At 44.2% G+C, this 21,088-nt stretch overlaps 1 protein-coding gene across 4 annotated transcripts in view; it reads right to left on the bottom strand.

Annotated features, from left to right (window-relative positions):
• Positions 1-21,088, bottom strand: part of ZFYVE26 (zinc finger FYVE-type containing 26) — a 70,732-nt gene that overhangs the window by 27,095 nt on the left and 22,549 nt on the right. For all 4 annotated transcript variants that reach the window (XM_054025320.1, XM_054025317.1, XM_054025319.1 and 1 more), the window contains exons 14-25: positions 19,690-19,841; positions 18,167-18,365; positions 17,334-17,597; positions 17,041-17,160; positions 14,618-14,782; positions 13,697-13,924; positions 10,722-10,827; positions 6,772-7,511; positions 6,403-6,599; positions 5,577-5,681; positions 4,613-4,735; positions 2,144-2,320 (exon numbers count right to left, since the gene is read on the bottom strand). In XM_054025320.1, coding sequence (XP_053881295.1) covers positions 2,144-2,320; positions 4,613-4,735; positions 5,577-5,681; positions 6,403-6,599; positions 6,772-7,511; positions 10,722-10,827; positions 13,697-13,924; positions 14,618-14,782; positions 17,041-17,160; positions 17,334-17,597; positions 18,167-18,365; positions 19,690-19,841 — 2,576 coding nt within the window. The remainder of the gene's footprint in view (positions 1-2,143; positions 2,321-4,612; positions 4,736-5,576; positions 5,682-6,402; positions 6,600-6,771; positions 7,512-10,721; positions 10,828-13,696; positions 13,925-14,617; positions 14,783-17,040; positions 17,161-17,333; positions 17,598-18,166; positions 18,366-19,689; positions 19,842-21,088) is intronic.

Genomic DNA, 21,088 nt, shown 5'->3' with positions numbered 1-21,088 from the left:
AATCATGTTTGCTTTTTTTGCAATAGCATCACACTGTTGACTCATATTTAGCTTGTGGTCCACTATAACCCCTAGATCCTTTTCTGCCGTACTCCTTCCTAGACAGTCTCTTCCCATTCTGTATGTGTGAAACTGATTTTTTCTTCCTAAGTGGAGCACTTTGCATTTGTCTTTGTTAAACTTCATCCTGTTTACCTCAGACCATTTCTCCAATTTGTCCAGATCATTTTGAATTATGACCCTGTCCTCCAAAGCAGTTGCAATCCCTCCCAGTTTGGTATCATCTGCAAACTTAATAAGCGTACTTTCTATGCCAATATCTAAGTCGTTGATGAAGATATTGAACAGAGCCGGTCCCAAAACAGACCCCTCTGGTACTCCACTCGTTATGCCTTTCCAGCAGGATTGGGAACCATTAATAACAACTCTCAGAGTACGGTTATCCAGCCAGTTATGAACCCACCTTACAGTAGCCCCATCTAAATTGTATTTGCCTAGTTTATCGATAAGAATATCATGCGAGACCGTATCAAATGCCTTACTAAAGTCTAGGTATACCACATCCACAGCTTCACCCTTATCCACAAGGCTCGTTATCCTATCAAAGAAAGCTATCAGATTGGTTTGACATGATTTGTTCTTCACAAATCCATGCTGGCTGTTCCCTATCACCTTACCACCAAGTTAGCTTGGTTCCTCCCACTTTTTTCAGAGCAGCTGCTGCAAAGTGGTTGTTATGGAAATATTTTTCTATTTCAACAACATTAGCCTTTATTTCTGGAACACGGACATCTTTGGCTAGGAGGTGCATCAAATGAGCACTGCTACCATATGTTATTAGTTGGGATTCTCTTCACACTCTTCTAAATTTCTTCTAATCTTGGATACATTTGCAGCATTGTCTGTGACCAAGCTGCATACTAGACATTTGAATTTTCCCCCCCCAGTTTGTTATAGTGTGTACCTTCTAAAAATGAAACCTACATCTATCTCTGAGTTGTGAAGAATATGTATTAAGGTTATAACCAACAAGAATGCACTTTTATGTAGAAATCCATGATTAAATTGAGTCTTCCTGACTAGTGATTTAAATCATGATGTAAATCAATTTGATTTAAATCAAATCCACCCTGGTTCCTTCCTAAGTGAAGTACTTTGCATTTGTCCTTATTGAATTTCATCCTATTTACTTCAGACCGTTTCTCCAGTTTGTCCAGATTTTTAACCCTATCCTCCAAAGCACTTGCAATCCCCGCCCCACACACACACTTGGTTTTGTCCATAAACCTTTTAAGGGTACTCTATATGCCATTATCTAAATCACTGATGAAGATATGGAACAACTGGACCCAGAATTGATCCCTGCGGGACCCCACTTGATATGCCCTTCCACTTGACTGTGAACCACTGATAACTACTCTCTGGGAGTGGTTTTCCAACCACTTATTCATCCATCCTATAGTAGCTCCATCTAGGTTGTATTTCCCTAGTTTGTTTATGAGAAAGGCATGCAAGACAGTATCAAAAGTCTTACTAAAAATCAAGATATAGCACATCAACCGCTTCCTCCCTATCCACAAGGTTGGTTACCCTGTCAAAGAGAGCTACTAGATTGGTTTGACATGATTTGTTCTTGACAAGTCAGCATGGAATTATCACCTTATTATCTTCTAGGTGTTTGCAAAAACTGATAGCTTAATTATTTGCTCCATTATCTTTCAGAGTACTGAAGTTAAACTGACTGGTCTGAAATTCCCCTGGTCATCCTTATTTCCCTTTTTATAGATTGGCACTGTATTTTCCCTTTTTCTAATCCTCTGGAATCCCCCTTCCCCTCTTGTGCTGACTATTCTCTGCTTTCAATGGCCCATAGAGTCCTGAGGCTGCTCTGATGATCCTGGAAGCTACAAAAGCCCCAAAATTCAGCATATATAAAGATGGCTTAAGGGCTCCTCCTCCTCCATCTCTCACCTCCAGTTCATACACTTGGTTCAGATAGGTACTGAGAATTGGTACCTGGGTCTCCCACAAGGTACTGCAGAATTCTCCTCTCAGACCTACCGTTGGGTACTTGTAGAATTAGTATGTATTACTGTAAATGCAGAATGGAGTGAAGCAGCTGGGCTTCTGTGGCTTTGCTCACCTTTGATCCCATGTAGAGAGCCTGGATTTCGTTATGGCGTGTAGCTGTCAGGTACTTGTAGAAGTGGGTAGTGAGATAATTCGCTAGGAAGTGAGAGGCTGCCAAGCTGGGATGCTTGTCAAGAGACTGTTCGCTTATCACAAGGCGCGTATCAGAGTCTTCTATTCTTTCTAAGAGCTACAAAAGCCAAGAGAAAAATATGCAGACAATCCTGATTACATTGCAGGGGAAGGCCTCTTAAGCTCAGCTAGTCCATTTACCTTGTGAGGAGCAGGATATTTTCCCCTACACTAGTCTTTCAAGCATTTTATCTAAATTGCAACAACCTCTTAAAGTACCTGAAGGTATTTTAGTCACCTCTATGTGCATATCACTGCACAGCCTAACTGCACTCAACTGACTGATCTATGATCAAGAACAGGTTCCTAACAATTAAAAATAAACAGATTTATTGCAAATTAATTTAATTTAACAGGAAGTGAGATATAGAAGACCAAAAATTAAGAGTCAAATACTGAATCATCAAGATGACCCCTATGTTAACCTGTAAGGATCCTAAAGTTCTCTGTAAGAGGGCACTTAATTTAATTCTCTCTGTGTTATTTTAGTAACAGTCCCATGATTATTCAACCCAAAAGAATTTTGCTTTCACACTTCATTAAGTCAAAGCAGCAATGAAACTAGATTGGTCAGTTTCACTTCCTGGTTCTTCTGCACTAGCAGCACAAGAATGTTCCATTATAGTTTCTAATGTTGAATCCAAACCAAGGACCCCTGCATATTCATTAAGTTAAAAGCCATGAAAACATTTTTGTTATTAGGATTTTGCAAAATCCTTTTCCCCCCCCATAGAATTTAAAATCTGGGCCTCATAGTGTCCTTTCAAAGAAGCTTGCTTTATTAACACATACACCCCCCCCCCCACAAACCAGAACACTAGCAAAAGAAAGAAGGCTTTGTTAGGACCTAGGGCATGTCTGCACTAGAAACTTAAGTCAACCTATGTTAGGTCGACTTACAGTCACTGCAGTAATTACTGCAGCATTTCATGTCCACACTACCCTCCTTCTGTTGGTGGTGCGTATCCTCACCAGGAGCGCTTCCACAGACTGAAGGGGGGCGAGGGAGGGGGACTGAGAGCCTGGGGTCTTGGCTCCCCATTGCTGGAAGCCCGGCTTTGTCCTCTGGGCTCCCAACAGGGAGCTACGCGCCCAGAGTCCAGGCAGCTCTGAGCTTGTAGTGGGGAGCAGGGCAGGTGCAGCTCGGCTGATAGCGGGAAGCCCTGATAGGGGGGAGCCCCTCACCCACCTTGAGATGACTGCCCAGCTTCCTCATCAATTTCACAGCTCCATACTGTAGCTGTGAAATTGACAAGAATGACAGCCAACAGCCAATATAAGTAACAGTGTCTACACAGACACTGTCACCCTAACTACACGGACATACACCTATGCCTCTTGTGGAGGTGGAGTTTTTAATGTCACTGTAGTAGGGCACTTACATACTACAGCCTTGCTCCCACCGATGCACACACACATAATTAGGTTGACATAAGCTGCCTTACGTGGACCTATCTCTGTAGTGTAGGCCAAGCCTTAGTGGCCATCAAAAGTGTTCTTTAAAACGAGTTGCCAAAGTGTAGCATAGGGGCCAAATGTGCCCCATGTAGACAAGTCTTATAGTATTTAGTGTTTTTCTTGAAGCCCCAACTTCGGAATCTTAGCTTTCATTTAGGAAAAAAAAATTTGTAGCCCTCATGGTTACAAAGAAGAGACAGAAAAGGTGACCCCTAAAGACTTGAAACCTACCTACCTATTTAGCAATTAAGAACCTAAAATGTGTTATTTCTGAAGTGTCATGATTCACGAGATTGGTTTAAAAATGTTTGGGGTCTATTGTGTTTTTTGAATGCTTGGGGTTGGCAATACTGTTGGTCCACAATATGTGAAAGTTGTCTAAATCTCAGCGTAGAGCAGTGGTCTCCAAATGTTTTTGATCTCACACCCCATCAGTAAAAAGTTTTTGAGCATGCACCCCCTGCTCCCGGCCGAACTGCCGAGCGGCGGGGTGGTGGTAAAAAAGCCCCTCGGCCGAACTGCCGGGGGGAGGGGGGCGGAAGCGGCGCTGCTCCAGCGGCGCTCCTCCTGCCGTGCACACCGAAGGATCCTCTTGCGCACCCCCTGGGGTTCATGCACCCTACTTTGGAGACCACTGGCGTAGAGGACAAAACTAAAGGTCTCTGCAGACAACATTCCACTTTGATCAAAGTGGCCTGGCGGTATGTGTTGAGACCTGTCATCTGTACAGGGTGAATCTTTGTAACGAAGAGTTCAGCTGCAATCTACATTTATGCAGCCAAGGCTTCTGGCAAGAAGCCTAATGAAGGGCTGCAATAGCAGCATTTGGGTACCATTTTACCAGTGACCTACCCTTTGAAGATAGCAAGGCAAAAAAAAGCCCTCTGGTTACCTGCAAAGCCTTTTCAGTGTCTCCCATTTCCAGCAAGTACAGGAGGTGCTCCTGGTGAAGGCTGATCAAGTGTTCTCTTGGGACAGGGTATAAGTGACCCCATTCTTCACACAACTCATAATCCTAAGGAGAAGGAAGGCAAACAACAGCTCCCTTCATTACAGCTATTCACACCCATGTTCTGATTAACATTAAAAAGTCAGTTCAGTAGTCTTACGGTACTCTTTCCTCCAGCAAGAAATAATTACAACACCAGGGTTGGACGGGTCAGGGGAGGGTAATAAATGATACAATGTTGCCAGAGTCCCATCCTACACTGAGCTAACTATTGTAACCTGCCAGTGAAAAAAAGGCATTTTGGACAAATATTTTTGTAAGTGTTCTTGGATTATACTGAGAATTTCCAACAAGGTTGTTAATAGTTTCAGAAGGATATATTCCATGGGCTCTACATCATTGGTTATTTTATGCTGTCCAAACCTGTATTTCACCAACAGCTGTATTTTTAACTTTAAACATTCTAAGTTCAAATAAATGTAAGCTCTGTCTAGAAGAGTTTATTTTTTTAATTCCCAGTATAGCACACTCACTGCATGCTGCTTATTCTTCCAAGCATTAAGAAAAACCCATCTAGCTTTGCTTCTCCTTGGCAAGGACAGCATGTTACTTACACACATCACCCAAGAGAGTCACTCCTTGTCAGATTTCTGAGGTAGAATGGAAGAAAGGGGTTACGTATGGGAATAAAATTAGGACAAAACAATGGGGGTGCTTGGTTTTCATTTAAATCCTGACATTAAACAAAGATTCCAATTAGCTTCTTCAATACACAATTTATTAAGAGTTTTTCTTCTTGCCCTGTGAACTCTGTTGAAACAAGCATCTAAAAACATTGCTTAACAAAATGTAATAGTGCCACCATTTTCTAATTTTTAAACACAAAAAGCCATGTAAGATGCCATACCTTTGCCTCCAGAATAACACTCATGATAGCCTGGGGATCATCAATGCAGGCTTCTTTCAGATCTTGCCAGTCATTCCATGTTGGGACATCTTGCAAATTCAAAATCTAATAAAATAAAATGTTAGAGTTTCTATGAATGATTGTTTTGAACAATATTTCTTCAAACCCATCACCAGACCCAGGCAGACAGCTGAACTGATTGCATCAGGAGTTAGCCCAAGCCAGGAAACTACATTTATCATACTAGAAAGGGTCTGGGAATCCTAGGTGAATTCACTTCAATTTCAAGAGGACTAGATTAAAAGATTCTATCACAGAGGCCTAAACCCATTTATATCTATATCTATATCTGTCTGAAGAGATTGCTGGTAGAGTTCCAAGAGACAACACAGCACCAGCTATGCTAGGATTAGGGCAAACCTACTGGATAAGCAGGAAAGAGTCTGGATTCCTCAACTTCTTAGGCTTGTAAAACTGGGATTGAAAATTCAGACAAGAATAAGCTCTCTTGGAAAGTTTCCAGTGATTGCTGCCTCTGTGCAGGTTGGAGGAAAAAGGGACCCTGAAAGAATGGACTCAAGTTCTTTGGATTTTTTTGTGCTTTTGTCTCCAGACTTCTCTGGAAACAAAGCACAGAGGCAAAATTATGGATGAGGGAAGGAGAGAGTTAACCTGACATTTCAGCACTTTCAGAAAGCTGACCAGGTTTGAATTTTGGATATGGGTTTGGGGAGGATGTTTTATGTGCCAAAGGGAACCAAGGGTTAAAGAAGTTTTTAGGCAGGTATACTCCATACCTAGTTACTTAATAAAATGGTTTTTGTACCTTTCGATAAACCTGCAGTTCTCCTGTTTTACTCTGCAGATCAGACTTCAGTTCTTCGGTTATGCCAGGATCACAGATGCAGTATGCTAGGATTTCCAGACAAGCCTCAAGGGGCCACCTGTCCAGGCAGCGCAGGGCCAATCTACTTCTCAACATTGCATCCTTCACTGGGAACAGATACTGCCAACCATCTTTATCTGTGAAAAGACAAGCTACCAGCATGAAGCCCAGCTTCTATGCTTTGGGGAAGAGGGGGAGGAGAGAAAAGAATTTCCATTCTTTGGACTTGCCCACGGATCACCAGATCAGTCCCCAATTTCCAATCCCTATTTCAGACTGTACACTATAAAGAAAACTCATTCCCTTTACCGTCAGCAGTCGCACAGCTCAGCACAGCATCCCTCACGCTGGTCAGCTCCTCCATATCCTGACTGTACAGGTCCAAGACCTTCAGGGCTCTGGGCCAGTCCTTTGCAGCGAGCGCTTGCTCAAAGACTTCCATTAATACCTCAACAGCCATGGTAGAATGCAAGCCCAAAAGGACAAGTGACATGTACGGCTTGCCACAGAGACCACTAACCAAACCACTACCTTCCTTCTGGGGATCCTGAAGTGGCTCAGACATGGTGAGAAGAAAACTCTCCAGCATCAAGAACTCCTTCAGTAATGTCTCACACTCTTTGGAAATCTGCTCCAGGCCCAAGGGGACCTCCCTCTTGCCCCGAAATTCCATCCATGACAGACTTGGTTTGGGGACCTTCTGTACCTTGGATGCACAGAGACATGCCACAGTGGCCATTAGCTTCGACTGACACTTCAGGAAGGCCAGGGAAGAGGCAGTGAGCGTGTGCTGGTTCAAGTCAGTCAGGGAAGAAGAGGGCTGAGTAGAATCCTCCTCAGAGTCCATAGCTGGATTGTGGATAGGTATCTCAACATCCGGCAAACAATGGTAGGCATGAAGATGTGCTAGGCTGCTGATGTTAGTCAAAAGAGACCTGGTCTGGCTGCTTTGCCTGGCACTGCACAAGGACAGTGGCTCACAACAACAGTTAATGATAACTTGCTGCACATTTAAGTTCAACTCTTCTTTTGCCAACAGTGAAGAGAGCCTGGAGGAGTGAAAACAGCACCAACTTAGCAGGTGCACGTGCATAATACCTTGCACTTACACAGGAACTCAAGAAGTATTACAAACATTAACAGTCCTCAACAGTTCTCCAAGGTACGTACTATCCCCTTTAACAGGGGAAAATGAGACCCCGAGGTTGTGTATTGTCTAACTTCACAATGATTCAAGCAGCAGAGTTCTGAAGAGAACTCGAGTCCCAGCAGCTATTTCTCTGCTCTTACTAATAGACAACATGGTCTCAACATGAGATCTACCTTGTTAATTAAAAAAAAAAAAAAGGGCACTCCCAGGTCAGGCTTAATATCCTTTGCAACAGCTGCGTGTGAGTGAGAATCACCAGGATTATGCACCTAATCCTATTTATAACCTTACAACAGTATATTTTGCTCCAAATTTGGAGTAAGGAAGGAATGTCCCCCAGTACAGGGTGACAATGGAGACGCTGGGGTGTTTTCCACCTCTCTCTGGGGCATCAAACAGGGAGGATCATTAAGAATCAGGTGGGCTCATACCACCCATTTCCTCAGCTCCTTCCCACTGCCTATATGTCTGTGAACTGTAAGTTTCCTGCAGATAAAGTCATTAAAATGCATAGCCTGGCAACTCATCCCACCCTGTAACTAAACCCTGCATTTATTCCTCTGTTTTGGAGGGAGACAGAGAAGGATCCCCTAGGATCCTGCTGAAAGAGTCATATCAGCCTCCCCCACAGCAAAGTACTGGGCACAGCCTTTCTGGAGCGAGTGGATTCCATTCCAAGTGTCAGGGGGGAAGGGGAGGACATTTGAGAACAAAGCAAAGTTCCCACCTCTAGCAGCTGCAGCACTGCCATCCTGGCCAGTCTGCGGAGGGCAGGACCCAGTGACTACCTGCCTAAAAACAACGTATGACGATCTCATTAGAGCTCAATTAATGGAGTCTGCCAGGAAACGAATGGGATGGAAGATGTAATTTAGCCAGACTACAGAAACTTGCTAAGCACAATATCAAATCTCTTTGATAAAGGCCCAATGTTGGGCCTACAACAAGAGGGCTTTTTGGTAATATGATTTACTCCAATTCTTAGTAATCACTCAGAGGCAGATTTACAGTAAAACACAGGATGCCCTGGCACAGGGCCCTCCAGGCCAGGCAGCTCCAGGGGCAGAAGCTTGGTCCTGCCGGTTCCTGGGGCTCCTGCTGCAGGCTCCGAACCCACTGGCAGCCCACCTTCCCCCTCCCCCGACTCTTCCCACCTCCTCCCCTGAGCAGGTCGCGTTCCCGCCCCCACCCCAGTGCTTCCCCCGCCGCCAAACAGCTGTTTGCCAGCGCTCAGGTTGCTCCGGGATGGAGTGAGAGGAGGCGGAGAAGAGGCGGGGCGGGGACTTGGGGAAGGGGGTGGAATCAGGGTTGGACGGAGAAAAGGCAGGGCCCCCGCACTCCCTCTACACAAACCCCCCACCAGCCCCATGCCATGAGCTGCTCAGGGCAGGGGGCTGGGAGCACCCCCGCAACCCAGCCCACACCCCCAGCCCTGACTCCTGCACCCCCCTCACTCACTCCCAGTCCCCTGCCCTCCCTGTCTCCTGCACCCCCTCACCCCCAGCCCCCTGCCCACCCCGACTCCTGCACCCCCCGCCACCTGCACCCCTCGCACCAAACGGGAGCTGCACCAGGTAAGCACTCCACACCCCAACCGCCTGCCCCAGCCCTGAGCCCCCTCCTGCACCCTAACTCCTGACCAGACCCAGCACCTCAACATTTTTTTAATAAAGCGCTCTTATCCAAAGCACTTTACAATAGTTAGCTAACGGTACAAACAATATTTTGAAAGATCATTAAGTGGTCCGCCGAGACCCTCAGCGATTTTCAAGTGGTTTGTGGAAAAATAAGTTAGAGTACAAAAACAATCAAGGTACCTCACTTTATTTTCATTTACTTCCTATTACTTATAGGAGAAGGAGGAGGAAGAAAAAAAGAATAAAAAATGGGAGGGGGGGGGAGATAAGAGAGAATGTTCTTTTTCTTGGCTGGGTCCCAAGGAGGGGCCCCAAAAAATGAAGCTGAGCACAGGGCCACACTAACTCTAAATCCGCCACTGTAAATCACTTAAATAATTTGAAAGTGTACAGGGCACTGCTCGGCAGCAGGGCAGTGCCAAAGGTATAACAGATGCCTGCACTGTAAAGTTACAGAATTTGGAAATAGCAGCAAAGATAAAAAGTACATAACAAAATATGAACAGAAGAAGAGTGAGTTTTAAAGCTTAAATGCTTCATAGACTAGCTGGGTCCATAAGATGTTTCTTGGCGGAAACAGTGAGCATTTATGTAAGCGGGGAAGTTATTCTGGGACGATGGGGTGGCACAGAACTTGAAAATGTAATGAACATCTACCATAAGCTATTATTGGTGGACTGCTCTGGGATTGGTTGTCTTTTGAAACAGACTTAGTAAAATCCAGACAGAAATATACAACGTTGTTAAGTTTATTACCTTTTGTGCAAATATCTCCAAATGGTTAAAATGCAAAATATACAGTAAACACCTGCTGCTCCAACAGCTGCACTGGCCATGGCTCTAGCAGCTAAGAGAACTTCACCCTAAAATTTCATGCAATAAGTCCCTTGTCTGATATACATGGCTCAGGGCAATACCAAGAAAGATCCTTCAGTTTGGTCCTCAGTACAGTGAATTACATAAAGACACTGAACAGCTTATAAAGTATTATCAAATATTGTCTCATTTAACACCTGCTTCAGTTATCAAGTCGCACACTTTCAGTACCAGGCCAACACAGAATTTAGAGATGGAAAACATGCATTAGATAATCCAGTCTACTTGCCTGCCAGTGTAATATCCATGCCCAGAAGTTCTCAAAAGTGATCTTGGGAAACAATTTTATTTTTATTTTGTTACATGTATAAGATGTTGACCACTGTGTCCAGAAGTCAGACAGTTTCAATTTAAAAACCACACATCCCTAGAGCTCTCAGTTCAATTCCCAATGGCCAGTAGTTGTCTAAGTCACAGACCATAAGTTTCACTAATTGCAATTCTCTGTGGCCATCTCATTAGAGAAGCCAGGGACTAATGCCTTCCTCAGATCTAGCAGAAGTCTGCTCTGCAGCCATTCTAGTCATAGAGGGCAGAGTCCAGCCCAGTTCATGAGCATTAAATTCATCAGTTAAGTATTCATGAAAAGCACCAACCTGTCAGGAGGAACTTGTCTCTCAAACAAGAGCAGAGAGAGCAAGTGAGATGGGCTCTGTTGTAGCAGTATGAAAGGGTTCCCCACCTTCACCTCTGCAGTTTGATCTACAAACGTAAGAGAGACAATTAAAAAAACAAACAAACCTAAATTAATGTATTACACAGACTGAGTTCTATTCAACTAATCTGTACACTAGGCCTCTGAAGCTCCTATGCTCAAAATCACCAAGGCATGAGGGCCACAGTAATGAAGCAAGTTGGCAACCCAAATGACCTAATTGCTCTGACTCTGATGTGCCCCACAATCTTTTGCACTATCTGGAGGAGGCATTGCAAGAACCAGCATAGTGCCTTCGGACATCTGAGTAAGACCTGGCTGCAAATGGCAGAGCAAATCTGCTTCAGCATGAAAAACACTACAGGGAAAAATTGCAGCGGAAGCTTGTCAGAGTCACAACACATGCACTATTATAGTGATCTGGTTTATTAGAATTCTCTAGACACAGGTTAACTTTATTTTCTCAGCCTATTTTTTATTTTGCTTGCTTTGAAGCAAGAATTGCTGCTGCTCTTACAAATGGAGTGAAAGGTTGGGATAATTTCACTGACACGCAGAGGGGAGCTGTGTAAAGCTTCTTACTTGTACTTGTCCCACAACTTAAATACTACTAGTAGTAGTAGTAATGCTGTTGGGAATTTTTTTTAATTATGTCAGCATAGTTACATTGACCAGGGACATGGAAAATAAATAAATAAATAAAATTTAAAAAAAAAAAAAAAAAAAATCACACCCCTAACAAACATAGCTACGCCAACAAAACCCCCAGTGCAGACACAGCTTTAATGATGGAAGAGAGCTTCTGGCAACACAGACAATGCGGTTAGACTCATAGAATATCAGGGTTGGAAGGGACCTCAGGAGATCATCTAGTCCAAACGCCTGCTCAAAGCAGGTCCAATCCTCAACTATTTTTTTTTGCCCCAGATCTCTAATCTCTAAACAGCCCCCTCAAGGATTGAACTCACAACCCTGGGTTTAGCAGGCCAATGCTCAAACCACTGAGCTATCCCTCCCCCCTATGGTAGTCATGGTTTCAGTGTCTCCTCTGCAGCAGGAACGTCTAGAGTTGCTTGTCTGCTAGGCAGGTCAGTATCATTAACCCCATCTTAGAGGCACAAAAAGGTGAAGTGTCTTGTCAGAGGTCACCCAGCAGTGTCAGAGCCAGGATCAGAACCCAGGGCTCTGGTATCCCAGGCTAACTCATGATTCACATTCAGGGAGATGGTGTTTCTAAACTGACAGAAAAACTCCTTCTGTTGGTGTAGGCAGAGTCTACACTAGGGGGCTATGCCAACATAGCATTGCCAGTATAGGCTCTGTAGGGCAGATGTACCCAGAGACACCCCTTCTAAACTATTCTTCCACCTCCTAAAACAGCAGGAAAACACGGGGCACCACTGGACTATTACCACACATTTCTCCAGTTATGGAAACATGAAGTTATGAGAGGTTGTGTGACACTGGGGCACCAGTACCTTCCACACATGCAGTAACCAGACATGCCAAACCCACAGGGGGAGGAGAACAATACCGAAATTGGGCTTTTTTTGGCTTAATTGGCTTGTGAGTTGCTTGTCGGCTAGTTTTTGGCTTCTAGCTTGTTGCTTGTTTAGCTTGTAGCTTCTTTTTTTTGATCAGCGTCCAGCAAGGGGGTGCACAGCAGGCCCACCACAGTCCCATACTGCACGCCGGGGCGGGATCTAATCTCAGAATGTTGGGGTTCTTAGGGATTGGCTTGTTTTGAAATGGGATTAGCTTGCTTTTTGGCCTTTTGTGTAAATTGGGGTTCTTATTTACCATGTGAAAGTTGACAACTGTGACAGTGGCAGGTCCTGTTAAAGTGAAAGTCTGAAAAAGGTTCTGTCATCTTCCTTTTTCCTCTACCTCACTGAGGGATGTAACTTTAGAAGGCAGTTTATTGGGAAGCAACTCTTAAATCAGATTTGTGGAGTTCCACATTAGAGCAGCCCCGTGACTCCAGATTAAACTGGCTTGGCTCACAAGTAAACTGACAGGTTTCTTTCCTCCTAACTGCCAGTACAATATACTCAAGCTAGGGCTCTTCTGGCTCATGTGGTATCAACGCTAAGTGTTCTATGAGAACATTCTGCCCAGTTACATCTACACAGCCCGAATTATCTTCAATGCCCTCGCTATCCATCAAAGAAAATGGAAAGACTCCCATATAGTTATTTTCCAGAATGGACTCATACTATAAAATTTAGATAATGTCACTCCTTGTGACGGGCTTCTGTAGCAGGGCAGTTACCCCACTCCAGAGAGAAAAGGCTAGGCTGATTGGGGAAGCAGTCACAGCTGGGGCCACGCCCCAATCAGGCCACAGCTGGCCCTATAAAAGGGCTGTGAGCCAGGAGCTAAGTCAGTCTCTCTCTAGCTGTAGAGGGAGAAGGACCTGGCTGTCTGAGAGAGAAGGGTACCAGAGTAGAGTAGTGCTGGGGAAAGGCAAGAGGAGCTCTAGCGTGGTAACTGCCCAGGCTGCAGGCCTTGTGCAAGGCCTACAGAGGTACTGGGGCTGCAGAAGTGTAGCCTGGGGTTAGGCAGAGGCAGCTGGTCTAAACCCCCTTGGCAGCGATGAGTGGTTTACAGACTGCAGTCTGCCCCGGCAAGCAGGGGGCTAGATGATGACTGGCAGTAGCCACTGAGGCAAGGTGGGGATAGAGGGTTGGGGGTTCCATGGGGAGGGGAGACCGAAAGTGTGGGGGTACTGCTGGGGCAGTACCCTGAGGTAAAGAGCACCGGGGGGGCCAGGAGGGACACAAGGGCCAGTGGCAGGTGAGACACCAGGCAGTAGGAGGTGCTCCGTATGCTGGAGAGCTAATTCTCTAGACGACCAGCAGGAGGCACTGCACCAGTGAGTCTTCACTTCGCTACACTTCTCAATAGACACGTCACCTAGCTCTGTATTCAGGCTCCATAGCACAATAGCAGCCAGCGTGTTAATATAATCGAAGAAGCTCTTCACACAGTCCGTCCTCACGCTGCTCACTGGCATGGTCTGAAGGTGTTGGTCCAGGGTTTTCAACAGAAGTTGGATTTGATTACGAACTGGATGTGCCTCCAACTCTGTAGGCTTCAGAGATGCCTGTTCTACCAAGTTGGTGATCAGGCTCCCTTTGGAGTCTAGTAAAAAATAAAACAAAATTTGATTAGAACTAAAATACTTAAATACAGCACTGACAACAGCAGGGTTCTTAGGCTACCAAAGTTTTACTGATGGATACTCTTGTTTACTCTCACCTTACTGGGCAGCAACAACCAAATAAAGGAAAAAACAGGAGAAGCAGAACTACCATTTGTTTAGCTATCAATTAACACCCAAGTGTTTTGTTTTCCTCTAAACAGACACTGTCAGTTTAAAAGTCATATCTATTTTTAGAATAAATTTTTTTGTATTTCCATCTCAGCTTATTAAAACTGAACATTTTAAAAAAATGAATTTACTTTTAGTCATTTACATTTTGACTTTCTCTCTGCTTGAACAAATACAACCTAATCAGTTTAACTTTTACTACTGATGAGCTTCTGATTTTGGTGCAACAGCCCACTGTTGCAAGGTTTGTATTGCAAATGCTTGGGGGCGGGGGGGGGATTTTAAATCCCCAAAAGAGTGTGTGCATTTACATTTAAAAAGGTTCACAACAGCATTGCTACTAATACTAGGTTTTTAAAAACTTATTTTTATCCTGTCTAAATTGAGGAATTAAACTGCTAGGCTGTATCCCTTTACATCTGTTTTAGACAAGTTTGTTCTTTTAAACAAGCACAAAGATGGTTGCAAGAGTCTTTAATGCTAAGAGAACCCATAAAACTCACCTGGAGAATCTTCAACATTTGTCAGTGTTTGCAGGACTTGATCTAGGTTCTGCGATAAAACAATCTGATTAGCAATACACTCCTCAGTCAGAGTTGGGTAGCACATCTGCAGAAGGTCCACAATATTGCATCGAAACTGACTACTTATTTTTTCATCTGAGACCTCTGTTGAGAAACAAAAATCAACAATAATGATAGTTAATGCTAGTCACTAAGTCTTGTGGAACTAGAAGAAACACAGAAAGAGGAGAAGCTTTACACTTCTAGTTACCCAAATGCACTGATTTTGAATTGGTTAAGCCATAGAGATGATGTAGCTAGCAGAGCTAAATTTTCCTAGTGGGAATTCAGAGGCCAGAGAAAGTAGTGTAAAAAGCCAAGATAAAGATACCTGTGCTATTATGCCCTCCCAAAGCCAGAGGCACTGTAGTTTAAAGGGCTGACAATTTTGTATTGTATTTAATTGTATCATCAGTCAACTGTCCATCCTTGGCTTAATTCCTCTTCTGTTAGAGTGCATTCTTCTCTCTCTTTCCCCAAGGTATTATTTTCATGTCTGTTGCCTGTAATTCTTCTCTCCTCTTCCCTGCACCCAAATCATTTTTTCTCTGCACTGTGCTCTTAAATTTCTTTTCCATGTTTTATGTCTCTATGCCTCCCCAATGACCATCCCCCAGACTATTCACTCTGCTCCCATCTGCCCTTTTAGGGTATGTCTACACTGCAATGTAAGCCCTGGGCTAGTAGAATGGGAGTTAACATAGGACTTGAGCATCTACACTCATTTGTAACCCCAGGTTAGGAATTGTTGTCCCAGCCTGGGGCTCCAGCACATGCATTATGTGGGCCTGAGTCCAAGCACCCATATCTCAGATTTCCTAGCATCCTCCAAAATGTGGCCACTCTAGCCCTTTGTTAATGATGCAGTGTGGAAAAACTTGACTGTCTACCAAACTTGACTGTCCAGAGACAAAGAAAGTCAGACCATGAGATTGTGGAATACTTTTGGCAGACTTCTTGGCTTGACTCAGGCTCGAACCCTCCACCCTTGTGGGGTTCCTGATCCAAGCCCTGGATTAGCGTGGTTTGTTGGCAGACAGAAAGGAGGTTAGAGGTTTGAGCCTGAGTTCAAACCCTGGGCTTACTCAGCAGTGTAGACATACCCTTAGGAAACAGTAGAAACTCATGTCCCCTTGCTTCCTGGCTCCCCATCCCCTCCAATGAAACTCCAGTCCTTTTGCTCTCTGGCTCCCATTACCCTCCAATGAAAGGAGCAGTTCTAGTCTTCAGCTCTGCTCTGCCTTCCTTCCTGAGAAGCTGCTGCTCTCTGGTTCCCTCTCTGGGGAAGGAGCCTGCTGCTTCCAGCCCTCTCTTCCCTAGCCACATACCCAGCTCAAATCAGTTTTTCACATCTTGTACGCTGGACTAGATTTTCAAAGATAGATGTACACCTCTACCGCCATATAACGCAGCCCTCGGTAGCCAAAAATCCCTACCGCGTTATAGGTGAAACCCATTATATTGGGGTAGCGGCGGCAGGGCTCCAGCAGTGATTTAAAGGACCCAGGGCTCCCCGCAGCAGCCGGAGCCCTGGGCCCTTTAAATCGCTGGCCGAGCCCCGCTGCCGCAGCTCCGGGGTAGCAGCAGCAGGGCTCCAGCGGTGATTTAAAGAGCCCGGAGCTCTGGCCGCGGGGAGCCCCGGGCCCTTTAAATTGCCACCTGAGCCCCGCTGCCAGAGCCTCGGGGGTAGCAGCAGCAGGGCTCCAGCAGTGATTTAAAGGGCCCAGGGCTCCCTGCAGCAGCTGGAGTCCCGGGCCCTTTAAAGCGTCACCTGAGCCCCGCTGTCAGAGCCCCGGGGTTACCGAGCTATATGCAAACCCGTGTTATATCGGGGTAGAGGTATATATGTGTACCCAAAACTACTCATGCAGCAGTCAACCTCATTTGCAGAGAGATGCATGTATGTGCTTCTGAAAGTTTTAGTGCATGCCTGTGCCACAGATAAAAACATGGAAAGAGTTGACAAATTTTGTCATTCCAAGTCTTAAAAATCAAATCCATCAAATTTAATCATTTATATTAAGATCTTTTAAAAGCAGTTCCCGATGGCTTCCACATCTCAAGCTATATTTTTCCATGGTGCTTTATGGAAATCTTTGGAAGACTCTGATTAATGAACATTTACTTATTCATTGTGGTAAAGGCCAAATCCAGTCTATGGATTTTCAGTACACCCAAAAAAGTTGCTGATACATTAAACAAATACTCTTCCATAATACAAAGGGAATAGATACCAATTCAGTATACAACAAAGACATTTCAGAAGCAACAAAGTCTGCACATGTACTCCTTAGCCCGAGAAAACTAGCAACCAATACAACAAAAAACAAGACCTCAAAACATGCAGAAGGGAAAATACTTACCTGACTTGGATTGTCCTTGTGACATGCAAGGGTAGTTAAGAATTTTATTTATTTGTTGAACTACTGCTGGGAAACCCCTTATGCCATCAGAGTGCAGTAGAATGAAGTCGAGTCTGCGGCCTACAAACAACATTGGATAAGGGAGGGAAAGTAGGGGTTGAGGGTGGAAGACATATGACAGAGTTCATTAAAACGCCTTGTTACTATGAACTACAGTTATTTTAAAACTAGAGAGAGCATACAGGCATTTTTTCCAAATCCCACACAGCTGAACAGAGAAAAGGGAAACCTACCCCTTGTTTCAAGGCTATTATGTAATCGTCTCTCTGCTGTTTCCAACAGCTGTTTGCAGGTTTTCCACAGGTGGCACTGAGTACAAGCTAAGTCAAATGCTGCCATTGCTGAAGGGCTGAGGTCTGCCACAACTTCACTCATAGGATCTGTATGCTCCAGCTGGATGCTGCTAGTCCAAAAGTTTTCTTGGAGAGTAGGGACAAGGCTTCCAGAGGTGGCAAGCAACTTATCAGTAACATCCGAGATAGAATAAAATACCATACCTAAACAATCCAGCAAAACATGCAGTCACTGGTTAAACTGAACAAATATTCAATGTCCCATAATGAATAATTCTTTGGTCCTTTACTAATGCAGTTCAGCATCTGGTCAGCTTTTTGGACCACTGCTGTATATGGAACAGAGGTTCACACTGAGCTAGTCACAAAGATGCCTGGTTAATTTCCCTGAGTGGTTACAGCTAATTTAGAACCCACCAACATGCCAGTCTGAATAGTTTACTATGTTCTGACAACATGCAACATCTTATACTCATCAACATTGACTATCATCTATCACGTTGCCCAGATTTGCAACTTTGTAAGGTTATTCTGAAGTTCCTCAGTCATCTCCAGTTTTTAAAAGCCTTAAATAACTGTTACTCATAGATTGCCAGCTCCCTGTTGTTCTCATTTTCTAGGCCATTAATGTAAAAAGGCCAGTTTATTCCTCCAAGCAACCATATTACAGTCACCGCTGTATCATCTGAGCTCTTGTTCTTCCTTATTTGTTTTCCACCTCTTAGACAGATTCCCCATCTCTAATTTGTAGGATTTAATCATTCAATCCTTACCTGCCGCTGCTGCACTCCCAATAGCCTGAAGCGTTGAGCGGCCACTGCCAGATCTCCTGATGCCTCCAATACCATCAGCTGACTGATATGCAATTTTGTGCTCCACTTTTGCGAGCTCCCGCACCACCTCTTGATAGCGTTCCATGAAAACCAGCTCACCATAGCAACCCGAAGACTCCAGATTAAACATCAAAGCCACCTGTCACAGGTAGTAATGAATGCAAGTAATACCATACATCATCAAAATACTGTTTGAAAGGCTACATAACATTTTACTAAACTTAAAAAAAAAGCCTCAACTGAAAACAAACATGAGTAATTTCAGCCCACGTGGCAATTTTATTCAGAAAGTTATAGATGCCTGAAAACAGGGATTTATAATGGAAACGCTTTTGCAATTATAGCTATATAGCTCTGCTTGCAGGTGCCATAACACTGGATTTGGATTCACTTTAACAACTAACTTATAAAGATGTTACAAGACTCCAATACATTGTACATTAAAAGGATGAAGTAGCTAGTCCCACAGTGTAAATTAGTTCTCATCAGCCAGGGAATACCATCTAGAATATTCTAAAGTTACATTAGCAACCCACACAACCATCAGGGGGAACATCAGTTAAACCCTGTTCCAAGTCCTGTTAACATCAGTGTTGTAGAGACACAAAGTAGCAAAAAAAAAAAAAACAAAACAAAAAAAAAAAACCACAACAGATCTGTTAGCCCCAGGAGAGGAAAATAAAAATACCATGTTTGCTAACTGGAATTATTTAAGGGCTTGACATTTACCTACTGCTGACGCAAGGGTAACTATGCAAAAGCACTTGACAATGTCCCTCTCAATCTTAGCCAGGCCACTGCACTTCCTTGAGGATTCAACTGCCAAAATACTTCAGGTCAGTTTTTCAGAAAGGCAGCCTGAAAGCTACATGCAAAAATGCACATGCAATTGTAACTGAGTGTGGCAATATAGAGGCACAATTACACACACAAAACACACCACCTTCACCTGCCCGTAAAGCAAGTGTGCCATACACACCAGTCCAAGCCAACAGCTAAGGGACTACAGTGTGTCTTTGCATACTACAACTGGGCATGAATGTGGTGGAGTCATGTTTTTTGGATCAGTGACCAAAAAAAATAGCTCAAATACTGCCTCTCATTCAATAGTGGTGTTTCACACATGGGCTCCTCACCTTCTCCCTCACCCAGTTGGAACACTAAGTTAGGCCCAGGCCTGGTAAAGTCTTTGCAAACTTTGAAAACCCAGGTGAAAAGAGGGTATTTTTAAAAGAGAAAACATTTCCTTGAGGGTAGTGGCTTAGATGCTTGTTTCCCTCCTGCTGCTGGATTCCCTCGGACACCTGAATTTGGAAAACATTCTCCCTCACATTTGTGTGTCCTTCAAAACCCAGCTGGCTGACAGTAGAAATTCAATACAAATCTCCTCAGTCATCACCAGTGCAGGCTTCCATACAGAAGCCGTTTCCAAGTTTTATTTAGTAATGATCACACACACTTACCTGATGGGCTTCTATAAAGTTCCCCCTCAGGATACAGGAGACTAGGAGCGACTCAGGTGGGGAGAGCATCATGGGGATGAGGAGGTTCTGCTGCTGAGGCTTCAGCCTACATTCCAGGTCACTCCAGCCAGACACAGTACTGGTACTTCCCTCTACAAGAGCAAAGAGGAAAACAACATGCTGGGTTATAATGGAAACAAACTTTTCATCAGGCACCAATGCTTCTCTGCTTTAATATGGAGGTGGGGAATTTGAAGCGGGGTTTACAAAACAATTGTAAGGGGTTGTATTGTCTGCTTTAAGTGACCAACATCCAGCTGATCATGATTACATATAATGCCTCCCACTGCAAAGAATCCAAAGCACTTTACAGAGATGAGTTCACCCATCACCTGCCTCTGTGGCAGACCCTGTTTAATAGGCACTGCAGCATCACACAACTATTTAGGCCAGAAAGTGAAGAACATTTTCAGTTAACAATCCTACTGTTATACTTTTCATGGGATCTTCAATAACTATTACTGATCTGGACCTCAGTTTTACAATTCACCTGAAGGACAGCACCTCCCAGAAGCCGACCATCCCCAAGCATCAGCAGGGGAACTGGCCCGGTAGTAGCAGAGAGCTGGGTCTCAGACAACGATGTGGATATAGAACTCTAGGTGTTCGTTGATGGTCTTCTAATCAAGTGCTGACCTGGTCTATTCCTATTTAGCTTGTGAGATCAGCCTGAGGTGACAGGCACTCTGTCAAGTACCAACTGTGACTGCTGATTGGACAAAGAAGCTGAAAGGCAACTTCAGGTCCAATAGACTCTGCATGCCATGGAAAAATACAGTGTTTTTAAATACAGCTTCATTCAGACAAAGCATTCCAGAACAATTCCCCAACAGACATGAGTCAAGCAAAAAAACCCATGGGCTTGAGAGGTGATGAGCCCACACCGCCATCAATGAAGTCAGCATGGCACTTAGATACCACAATGCCAGATGCCTTAGAAAGGTATTTGGGGTCAGCTCAGGCTCTGGATTAGTGTGACTTTATCAGTGATATTTTAAAGGTACAAGAGCGAGAGTCACAGTTCTAGCTCTTACCACAACCATAACTCCATCCAAGCACATACATATTCTGTATTAACGCATTAGCTGCTAAACGTACATGCTATATATTTATATTGTAATAATAAGAGGGAGAAGACAATTTAGGGCCCTGGTACCCCAGTGTTTGGGAGAGGGCAGTTGCAGTCCTTTAAGCCTTTTTATTAATTTAAATATTTTTTATTCTAACAAGTCTGTGGCCTCCTAGAGAGTCACGATTGCCACTACACTGCATAACACAGCCATTTCCAAAATCACAGAAGCAGCAAGAGAATACTGATCTTCCTGTTCCAAAGAGAACA

This window comes from Malaclemys terrapin, chromosome 4, assembly GCF_027887155.1.
Source record: "Malaclemys terrapin pileata isolate rMalTer1 chromosome 4, rMalTer1.hap1, whole genome shotgun sequence".
Lineage (NCBI taxonomy): Eukaryota > Metazoa > Chordata > Testudines > Emydidae > Malaclemys > Malaclemys terrapin.
This window is presented reverse-complemented; position numbering and strand designations above follow the sequence as displayed.